This window comes from Tupaia chinensis, unplaced genomic scaffold (genome assembly GCF_000334495.1).
Source record: "Tupaia chinensis unplaced genomic scaffold, TupChi_1.0 Scaffold000045_1, whole genome shotgun sequence".
NCBI classification, from domain to species: Eukaryota; Metazoa; Chordata; class Mammalia; order Scandentia; family Tupaiidae; genus Tupaia; species Tupaia belangeri.
This window is the reverse complement of record NW_006159501.1, coordinates 1,195,487-1,206,720: the sequence shown is the minus strand read 5'-3', so window position 1 is coordinate 1,206,720 and position 11,234 is coordinate 1,195,487. Positions and strand designations below refer to the sequence as shown.

General features: G+C 37.5%; 1 protein-coding gene across 1 annotated transcript in view; it reads left to right on the top strand.

The window, feature by feature from the left end:
* GEN1 (GEN1 structure-specific endonuclease) overlaps positions 1-10,073 on the top strand; it is a 39,968-nt gene extending 29,895 nt beyond the window's left edge. The window contains exons 11-14 of the mRNA XM_027773414.1: positions 1,387-1,517; positions 3,068-3,129; positions 7,789-7,932; positions 8,383-10,073. Coding sequence (XP_027629215.1) covers positions 1,387-1,517; positions 3,068-3,129; positions 7,789-7,932; positions 8,383-9,710 — 1,665 coding nt within the window. The 3' untranslated portion in view covers positions 9,711-10,073. The remainder of the gene's footprint in view (positions 1-1,386; positions 1,518-3,067; positions 3,130-7,788; positions 7,933-8,382) is intronic.
* The last annotated feature ends 1,161 nt before the right edge of the window (positions 10,074-11,234 follow it).

Sequence of the window (11,234 nt, the reverse complement as noted above, 5' to 3'; positions counted from 1 at the left end):
TGTTCTCTGGTCTGTGATAAAGGACTGAATATTAGAAATAAATACTGAAGAATATATGGGCAGTAAAGCTGTCAGTTTAGAAACTTTGTTTATTAATTCCATGAATAAGAGAGACAGAATAAGAAAGAGAGCTCATGGACAGGGTCTTGCATGGTGATCCACCCCCAGTCTCTGCCAGCCTTTTTAACTTTTTTTATTGAGATCTTTCCTTTAGGGTGTGTGTGCTCACCAGAGAATAAGACAAAAAGTGAGAAATCCCTCCTGCGTGGGGGAAGATGGCCACGCTGCAATCTTTTTTCCTCTATTCCTCTTGGGATCTTGGGCACGCATGTTTCAAATGCCAGGTTCAAGATTCAAATCATAGTCATCCATGTGAGAGTCCAGCACCTTAACCTATATGCCTAGGATTATATTAACTGAGTATAGTATCTAGAGGCACAGAGTATCTCAATAAATTGTTGTTTAGCTCTACTAACAACCATATCAATAATATGAGCCAAGGGACCAGCAGTTAGCATAATGGCTATGTCACTGGACTCCCATGTAGTCAACCACAGTTCGAGTTCCAGACCTAGTGGCTTAAACTCATGCAGGGCGTGTGTGTGTGTGCCCAAGATCCCGAGAGGAGAATGGAGAAGGGATTGCAGCGTGGCCATACCCCCTGGGGGGTGATTTCTCGCTTTCTGTCTCTCTGTCTCTCTCTTTCTGGGGAGTACATGCGCCCTATAGCAAAAAAATCCTCTCCAATAATAACATTAATAATAATAATATGAGCCAACATTTATTGGACATTTAAAACTTAGTATTTATCACATTGCATGTAATCTCACTTAATCTTCATAACCTGTAGCCTGGGTTACATTATCTCCATTTCACAGATCTTAAAACTGAGGCTTAAGTCCAGCAGATGGCGTAATGGTTACATTGCTGGACTCCCACAGTTCAAGTCCCAAACCCAGAGCCTTCAAACTCAGGCCAGGCACATGTACATGCATGCCCAAAATCCTGAGAGAAGAATGAAGGAAAGGGGATTACAGTGTAACCATCCCCCCAGGAGGTGGAGAGGGATCTCATTTTCTGTCTCTCTGTCTCTCTTGTGTGTCTCTGGCAAGTACCCATGCCCTATAGCAAAAAATCTCTCTTAAAAAAATTAAAAAACTGACGGTAAGAGAGGATAAGTAGCTTACCCAGTGTCTAGGAAATATACTGGCATTCAAACTGAGAAACTTTATACTTCATAATTCTGCAATACTGATTCCTTAATCAGCGTGTTTTTTTCTGGCATTTTCTCATTGATACTACTTTAATGTTAATTCTCAAGGAAAAACTATAACCTGAAGGTATTTATCTCAAAGCAATAAAATCTTATTTTTATTATATTTGCAGAGATTTACTCTTGAAAAAATGGAGTGGCCCAATCATTATGCATGTGAGAAATTGTTGGTGCTTTTGACTCGCTATGACATGATAGAAAGAAAGCTTGGTAGAAAGAACTCCAATCAACTACAGCCAGTTCGGTACTGCAACTTAACTATGTTATGAAAACTTCGTATTTTCATTTAAATATGTTATGTCTCTAATATATTTTTAGTATCTCTAGTAGTAGGTTATATAGCTTTTAGTTGTATAAAGATGGAAGAAAACCATACTGAAATATTATTAAAAGATTATTGAGGGCATGGGAACCAGCAGTTAGCGTAATGGCTATGTCACTGGACTCCCACGTAGTCGACCGCGGTTCGTGTCCCGACCCGGTGGCTTAAAACTCATGCCGGGCGCGTGTGCGTGCATGCCCAGGATCCCGAGAGGAGAATGGAGGAGAAGGGATTGCGGCGTGACCATCCCCCCTGGGGGGTGATTTCTCGCTTTCTGTCTCTATGTCTCTCTCTGTCTGTCTGGCGAGCGCACGCGCCCTACAGTGAAAATCTCTCAAAAAAAAAAGATTATTGAGGGCTTCAAGTTAAGATAATATAGTAAGTTCATGCTAGACATACTTTTTGACTTCAAACACATGCTAATAATAGTTTATAAAAAAGGAATTAATATAGGGACCAGCAGTTGACGTAATGGCTGTGTCGCTGGACTCCCATGTAGTCAACCGTGGTTCGAGACCTGGACCCGGTGGCTTAAATTTAGGCCGGTTGCTTGTGCATGCGTGCCCAAGATCCCAAGAGGAGAATGGAGGAGAAGGAATTGCAGCATGGCCATCTCCCCTCCGGGGGTGATTTCTCACTTTCTGTCTCTCTCTGTCTGGTGAGCACACATGCCCTATAGCGAAAACCTCTCAAAAAAAGGAATTAATATAATGAGATACAGCCAAGTTAACTAAGTATTTCAGTGGACCAGAAAAGGCACAAAAGTGTAAAGTGAATGGGGCAGGTGGCACCGAAATTCATTTTACAGAACCCTGAGTCAAGGAGCAGCAACATCATCTGGGGTATAAGTCCTTGCAGGGTAAAAGAAAAGGAACTGAAAATACAAGACACAGAAGGAGTCAGACTTATTTATTAAAACCGAGTAGCAACGTTGGAATTCCTCTGTTTTTATAAGAAGGTTAGAAGCTGACCTGGATGATAAAAAAATAACCAAATACTGTTGTGAGCCCAGAAAGCTTCCTGGAAATTAGTCAGAAATAACTGGAGAAATAGAAGTAAGGACAAAATGAAATATGGAAGTATAGAAGAAAAGGCATAAAACAGTAGATGGTTGTGAGTTGGTAAGGTGCTGGACTCCCACATGGCTTCTACGAGGCCAACCATATAGTTCGATTTTTAGAACTGGTTGCTGGCTTTCTCTCTCTCTCTCTTTGGTGAGCACACATGCCCTATATTAAATTGAAAAAAAATAATAATAGAATTAAATAAGTTTTAAAAAATGAAAAGGAATTTTCCCCCCAAAAAAGAAAGTAATTACTAGAAGTATAATCTTTTTCTGTGTGGGGAAGATTTTTGCTATAGGGCGTAGGCACCGGAGAGACAGAGAGATGGAAATTAAATAAATTTTTTTAAATAATAAAATTAAATAACTACTCATGCAGTTAAACCTCATTAGGTGAATTGTTTTTCAGAATTGTTAAGACACGAATCAGAAATGGAGTTCATTGCTTTGAAATAGAATGGGAAAAGCCTGGTATGTATACACTTTAACAAAATGTTTAATTTACAATTCCTGCCTATATAAGAATAGTAAAGATCATTCATATTTATATATTTACATAGTGTGTGTATGTGTGTGTGTGTCTATGTGTGTGTGTATATATATATTTTTTTTTTCTTTTTACCAGAGAGGGACAGGGTGAGAGAGAGAGAAAGAAGCAAAGTGAGAAAGCAAGCCGCCAGATCGAGTACTTGAACTGCAGTTGGGCATGTGGGAGTCCAGTGTCCTTAACTACCATACCACCTGCTGGCCCCCATATTGTGTATATTTTTTATATATGTATATACAAAACACATGCTGTCTGTGTTAGTCACAAAGTTATAATAAATATTTTGAAAGTTATCTTTAAAATTCAGTTTTTTGAAATTTGAAGTTGTTTATTAACTGTCAAGAACTATGAAGTATTAGCAAAATTTTTTGATATGTGAAGTAGATGTTTGTCAGGGCTGGCAGGTGGCACGGTGGTTGAGGGCCCTGGACTCCCCATGACCAACTGTGATTTGAGTCCTGGACCTGGTTGTTTGCTTCTCACTTTCCCTCTCTCTTTCTCTCACACTCTGTTCCTTTCTGGTCAAGTTAAGATAGATAGATAGACAGACAGATAGATAGATAGAGTTAAATAAAATAATTCTTAAAAAATGTAAATGTTTGTGGGAAAAAGTAAAAAAAAAATTAAAAATAAAGAAGTAACCTATCACATCCGTCATGGATTAGTTTCATCATTTACCTGTGTTATTTTAAGTAGGTGTTTTTATTTTTTGGAGAGATTTTTGCTATAGGGCACGTGCGCTTGCCAGACAGAGAGAGACAGAAAGCGAGAAATCACCCCCCAGGGGGGATGGTCACGCCACAGTCCCTTCTCCTCCATTCTCCTCTCGGGATCTTGGGCACGCACGCACACGCGCCCAGCGTGAGTTTTAAGCCACTGGGTCCAGGATGCGAACCACTGTCGACTATGTGGGAGTCCAGTGACATAGCCATTACGCTAACTGCTGGTTCCCAGTAGATTTTGACTAATCGTAAAAAAGGGGTTTTTTTAAAGAATTATTTTATTTTATTTATTTTTCTTTTTTTAATTTGCTACAGGGTATATGCACCTACCAGAGAGAAAGAGAAGAAATAAAAAAGGCAAGCCGCCTTTTCATTGTGGTGAAACTGTGGTCATCCATATGGGAGTCCAGTGCCTTAATCCCCATACCCACCTGCTGGCCCTGAAATATGACATTCTTTCAAGTGATTTTACTTCACTGTCATAATTTGACATTTATTTGATAATAGTTAATGAAATAATACCAAAGTAGTTTTGATTTACTTTTATCAAGAAAACACTTATATAAATGGTCTGGTCGGGACCAGCAGGTGGTATGGTGATTGAGATGCTGGACATTCCCACATGGCTGACCACAGTTCAAGTCCTGGATCTGGTGGCTTGCTTTACCACTTTCTGTCTCTGTCTCTCCCTGCCTATCTCTCCCTGGTCAAATTAAAAAATAAATAAATGAATAAATAAAATTTAATAAATAATTGGGTTTTTTTTTTAAATAAAAAAAGGTCTGGTCTTTGGAATTTGTATATAGCTGTATATAAATAAATTGAGGTGGCTGAATAGTGCCTGGGTACTCTTCTCTCTCTTTTCTATGCTTAGTTCTCATGAGAATTCATAATTATCAGGTTATTATTCTGTGTGTATGTGGTGTGTGTGTACATGGATTATTTTTGTCATTTTAAGCAAGGTCTCACTTTATTACTGTCCTCATACTTCATCTTCCTGAGTAGTTAAGACCACAGGGATAAAGCACCAGTCCAACTTTTTTTTTAAGAATTATTTATGTGCTGGCAGGTAGCATGGTTGTTTGTGTGTTGGACTCCCACTTGACTGACCATAGTTCAAGTCCTGGATGTGGCTGCTTGCTTTCTCCCTCTCCCTCTCTCTCTCACCCTCTGGTCAAATTAAAAAATAATAATAATAAGTAAAAAATACATCTAAAAATAGAATTTTATTTTACTATTATTATTTTTTTAAATTTGCTGTAGATCCTTGAGAAGCAAGCTGCCAGTTCCAAGACTTGAACCATGGACGGCCATGTGGGAATCTAGTGCCTTAACCATCATGCCACCTGCTGGCTCCCCATGTCCAGCTCTCTCAGATAGGATATCAGTATTGTTGTTCATACCAGCTTTGACCTCAGAATCCTCCTGATGCAACCTCCCCCAAATCACTCAGATCACAGACATGGGCCAATGCATTCAGCCTTCAGGTTAGATGGGAAATTAGACCTGGGCCTCCAACGTGGTCCCACCTATGGAGCACATCTTAGCATGCACCACCATGACTGGGCTAACTCTCACTTAGGCTACAAAGATATGGTGAACTTACATTTAGTGTCCAAATTGGAGGCAAGTGAAATACAGATCATTTAAAATAGAAATAATCCTGGGGGTTGGCAGGTTGCATGGTGGTTAAGGGTGTTAGACTCCCAAATGACCAACCACAGCTTGAGTCTCAGACCTAACGTTCCCCCTCCCTCTCTCTCTCTCTCTCTCTCTCTCTCTCTCTCTCTCTCTCTCTTCCCCCCCACCTCCCTCCCTCCCTCCCTCTCCTCTCTTTCTCCCTCTTTTTGTCTCTCCCTCTCTGGTCAAATTTTAAATAAGTACATACATACATACATAAATACATTTAAAAAAAAAGAATCCCAAGTTAATTTCTATTTGCCTTTGAAATTAGACTGTGATTATATTTGAGTAAGAGTAGATTTGTTTAATGAAAGTTTAAACTGTAGGTAACTTTAAATAATGAAAGCAAAAGGAATTAAATGAATCATTATAAGCAATTAAAAAAAGAAACCTAAAGAACTTTGAAAACTATCTAAGAACAGTTTCTGAACTATAATGTTTCAAGAATGAAAATTATTTTAACCCAGTTTGGGAGTGCATTTCTCCTCTCAACATCTGAGTATTGGGTACCCACTCACTCATCTTTATGGGCGCTATCCCTTAAAAGAAAAAATGTACCCCAGGCTAGTTTAAGTAAAAGACACTTTTAAGATTGGGCAAACCAGTGCTGTGGTGATTAATGCAGCTGGATCCCACATGGCTGACTGCGGTTTGGGTCCCAGACCTGGTGGCTTGAAAAACACACTGGACACATATGTGTGCATGCTGTGCATGCCCAGAGTGCTGAGAGGAAAATGGACGAGAAGAGATTGCTGCATGTCCACCTTTCCAGGGGGTTATTTTTCTCTCTGTCTTCTGACAAGCATGCATGCCCTGTAGAAAACTTCCAAAAACTTAAAAATCAACTCTGTTTCCTTTGTTTCTGCTTTAAACTTATTAATATTTTCATTATAATTTGGCTTCTCATACTCTTTTGCCCTCATATGAAATAAACACAAGAATCTAGTCTACTATTTATATATCGTACTATAAGTTTACATATAAACATTCTCATTTTCTTTGTCAGCCTCTTATGAATCCATTAAGACTGAGCATATGGGGCCAGCAGATAGTATGGTGGTTAGGGTTCTGGACTCCCACATAGGTGACCGTGGTTTGAGTCCCAGACCTAGTGACTTACTTTCTCACTTTCATTTTCTCCTCTGTCTCTGATATGCATATGTGCACTATAGCAAATTTAAAATAATAACAATAACTCAATGAAATAATTCTTTTTTTTTTTCCCTAAGAGAGATTTTTTGCTGTAGGGTATGCGCACTCGCCAGAGAGACAGACAAAAAGTGAGAAATCACCCCCCCTCCCCCAGGGTAAATGGCTATGCCACAATCCCTTCACCTCCACTCTACTCTCAGGATTTTGGACATGTACACACATGGACCCAGCATGAATTTTAAGCCACTGAATCCAGGACTTGAACTGGGGTTGACTACATGGGAGTCCAGCAATGTAACCAATACGCTTTATGCTGGTCCCAAAATAATACTATTTTTCAAAGAATTTTTTATTGAACTTTATTTATTTTATTTATGTATTTATTTATTTTAATTTGACCAGAACGGGATTGTGATTGCAGGGGACTCTTTTAAAATCCTGTCTAGAATTTAAACACTTGCTAAAATAAAATGAACCAACCTTATCTAAACAAAGTTTTCTCTATGCTGCTGCTACTATCTCTGAAACAAGGGAATTTAAAGTTTTAATGTAAAAGGAATCTCTAACTCTTGCCAAATGAAAGAAAACAAATTCTGTACTGGTATCAACAGATTATTTGAATAGAGATAAATAAGGATTTGCAATGAATTAGCCATTTGTGGATGACTTAGTTTACCTGGTAAAGTTTATTACCTAGAAAAGTTAGGAACCAGCCGATGGCCTAATGATTATGTGGCTGGACTCCCATGAGTCAACCACAGTTTGAGTCCCAGACCTGGCATCTTCAAATTCATGCCAGGCACATGTGCTTTTGTGCCTAAAATCTTGAGAGGAGATGGGGAAGAAGGGATTGTGGTGCAACCATCCCCCTGGGGATTGATTTCTTGCTTTCTGTCTCTGTCTCTGGTGAGTGCATGTGCCCTATAGTAAAAATCTCTCTCTAAAAAAAAGAGAGAGAAAGAAAAAGAAAAGTTGAATTATTCAAATCTGTAATTAAGGCTACCTTATTGTTGTTTAATCTTTTAGAACATTATGTTGTAGATGATAAACAATGTGGAGAATTGGGTCTACTAACAGTTGAAGAAGAATCATTATTTGAAGCAGCCTATCCTGAAATTGTTACTGATTACCAAAAACAAAAGTTAGAAATAAAAGGAAAGAAGCAAAAAAGTAAGTATCAGATTTGATGTTTATGCCTCACATGAATGTTACAGAAGAGCCACCTGTTTTATTTGAAATAGTCATGCCTGAATTTTTTGCTGAAAGTTTTATAAAGAGTACAAATTGTACTCTTGCTTCTTTATCTTCACAATCTTTTAAGACTCAAAGGACAGGAATAAACCATTCTGCTCTGTGTCTACAAACTTAATCTCATGTTAATAATAATAGCAATAATTATTGAGCAACTACTGTATAACATACTTTGGGTTATAAATACATTTTATTTCCCAGAACTCAGTGAGAAAAACAACTCGATTATAACACTGCTTCCAAAGAAAAATATAGTATTTCTAGAAATGAACTAAAATTACAAAAGCAAAAACTACTCATATAGAAGATTTTTATAACCAAGTAAAAGAAAAGAAATAGATATTAACTATATTTTTTATTTTTTTTCAGGTACGAAAATTAAATCTGAAGAAAAAACTTTGCCAGAATCAGATAGTGTATTGAATTTTCAGTCATGCACCAACTTAAAACCCATATGTGAAATCTTTCCTAAGCAAAATTCCCAATTAAATTTGGAAATTTCTCCTGAGCCTACATTACCACAGGAATCTAGTTCAGCTTCATTGAATGGCTTACTTCTACCTGAAGATACTCACTGTTTAAATATGCAAGAGCAAATATCTTCTCCAAGACCTTTTGCTATACAGCAAATTACAGCTGTCAGTAACTCTCTAATTTTAGAATCTGGTCAACCCAATACCTCATCCCATAATACATCTGTGATTGCTAATCTACACTTGAGCACCATTGACTGGGAAGGTACTTCTTTTAGTAATTCTCCAGCTCTTGAAAGAAACACTTTCTCTCATGGTTTAAATTCAAAACATGAATCAGAGCTATCAACCATCCCCTATAGCCATGAAAATAACTCAGAACAGTTGTCACATGAATCAGAAAGGTGCACCTCAAACATTACTAAAGTATTGGATTGGAATCTTCAAAGGATTAGTCCTGAAGATCATCTACTTTCTGGCATTACTGATTTATATCTTCAGGATTTGCCTTTAAAAGAACGAATACTTCGAAAATTATCATGTCCTCAAGATAATGTGCAACCAGATGTTGACCTGAAAACTTTGTCCCTACCTAGAGTAAAAGAATCTGGTGTTGCCCGCAATATTTCTGATAGTCCATTACATCTTTCAAAGGATCTTCCAGGAATTTGTTTGCAAAATGAATTCAGAAACTCCAAAGTTCTAAAAGGAGACCAGTTGCTTCAAGAAAACTATAAAGTGAATTTTCCTGTACACTATCCTGTCAGTAAACCAGCAGTAGAAACTTCCAATGTTAGAGTTAGACTAGCAAAAACTACCTTAGATTGTAGTAGAAAAATTGATGTTCAGACAACTCAGAAAATTGTAACGAAGAAGAGTGTTTGCCTTGACAGACATTCCTCTGATGAAGAAAGTGCTCCAGTGTTTGAGAAAGCTAAGTATGCAACTCAGAAAATGAAACACAGTTCTAAGAAGCATAACTCAACCCAATTCAAAGAAAACAACTCAACCAAGTTGAAAAACCCTAAGATACATATCAAAGAAACCGAACAGTGTGCTAAGTCTTATAAGACACCTGGAAATGAGGAAAACTATTTCCCAGACCCAGCAAAAAGTTCTCTTAATTTTCTACAATGTCCTAAGAAAGGAAAAGATTCTAGTCCTTGTTTGGATAGTCCTCTTCCTTTATGGCAGAGATTAAAACTTAGGCTGCAAAGTACCTGAAATAGAATTTGAAATACTTAAGCAAATTTATTATTCTAGTACTATCTGTATTAGCAGAGGAAGAGGGGAGGTAATGTTTGATTGGATGCTTTAATCTGGATCTATATATCATGATATACTTTCATTTTGATGAAAATTATCATTTTTAAAATGCTACCTAAATCTTATGTTTTCAGAGATGGCCCTCTGTTGAAAATTTAGATAATGTATGTATTTTTAATTCTTTATATCCTTGCTGACTATTCTTTGTAGTCTTAGAATGTTAGTAAAGGACTTAGAGTAAATGCTTCATCCATTTGTTCATTTTTACTTTTATTTCCACAAGCTCTAAGCTATTCATTTATATTCATACTTGTTTTCAAGAGCATAATTCTTGGGCCAGCCAGGTGGTATAGTAGTTAAGATAACCACATGACTGACTGTAGGGTTCAAGTCCGGGCTCAGCAGCTTAGAAGATAAGCTGGGTGCATGTGTATGTGTGGCCAAAATCCCAAGAGGAGGCATCGTGGCATGGCCAGCCCATCCAGGGAATAATTTCTAACTACTCCTACCCTCATGAGCACATACACCCTATAGCAAAAACTAAAAAATTATATATATATATATACACACACACGTGTGTGTGTATCTCTTGGAACCAGTAGATGATGTAATGGTTACGTTGCTGGACTCCCACATAGTTAACTGTGGTTTGAGTCCCAGGGGTGGCTCATAACTCACGCTGGGTGTGTATGTGCCCAAAATCCCAAGTGATGACTGGAGGAGAAGGGATTGTGGTGTGACCACCCCTCCAGGGGGTAATTGCTTGCTTTCTGTCTCTGTCTCTACGAATGTACACACATTATAGCAAAAGTCTCTCTCAAAAAAAGAAAAATGTAACAACTGTTATGATTGTTTGCATTATTGCAATGTTTTTTCATTGCCCATTCCTGAGAGATTTTTCTCTCAATGTGAAGATACCTTTAATGTGCTCTTTTTCTTTTCATAACCTTAGTCTCCTCTATGAGCAGTAGAAATGAAAGGGAGAAGGATGGTCAATATATTTAATAAAATTTCTTGTAATGGCTGAATAAAATGATGAAAGTAAGTCTTGACTAAATAGTCCCTGAAGTACCCAGATAAAGCAAATGAAAAAAGATTTGGAAAATCCAATATATAACCGGAAGAGAATTGGAAACTTGCTTAAGATCACACAATAAATTAATAATGCTGTGGAAACCAGGTATTTTGCCTCTATTTATTTTTCTAGTTTTTTCCTCCTATAGCACCTTTTTCCTCTTAGTTTTATTTTTTAATAAATGAATCTATGCAGTATTGACCTTAAAGCCTCCAGATATTCTTGCGTTGACTTATTTAGCGCTCAAAAATTCTAAAGAGACATCCAGATTGGAGAGATAAAAGTCAAATTGTCTCTATTTGTAAGTAACATGATCTTGAATAATTAAAATTCTGAGGAAGCCACTAAAAAGACAGAATAAGTGATGAGTTCAGCAAAGTTGCATGATACAAGATCAGTATACCAAA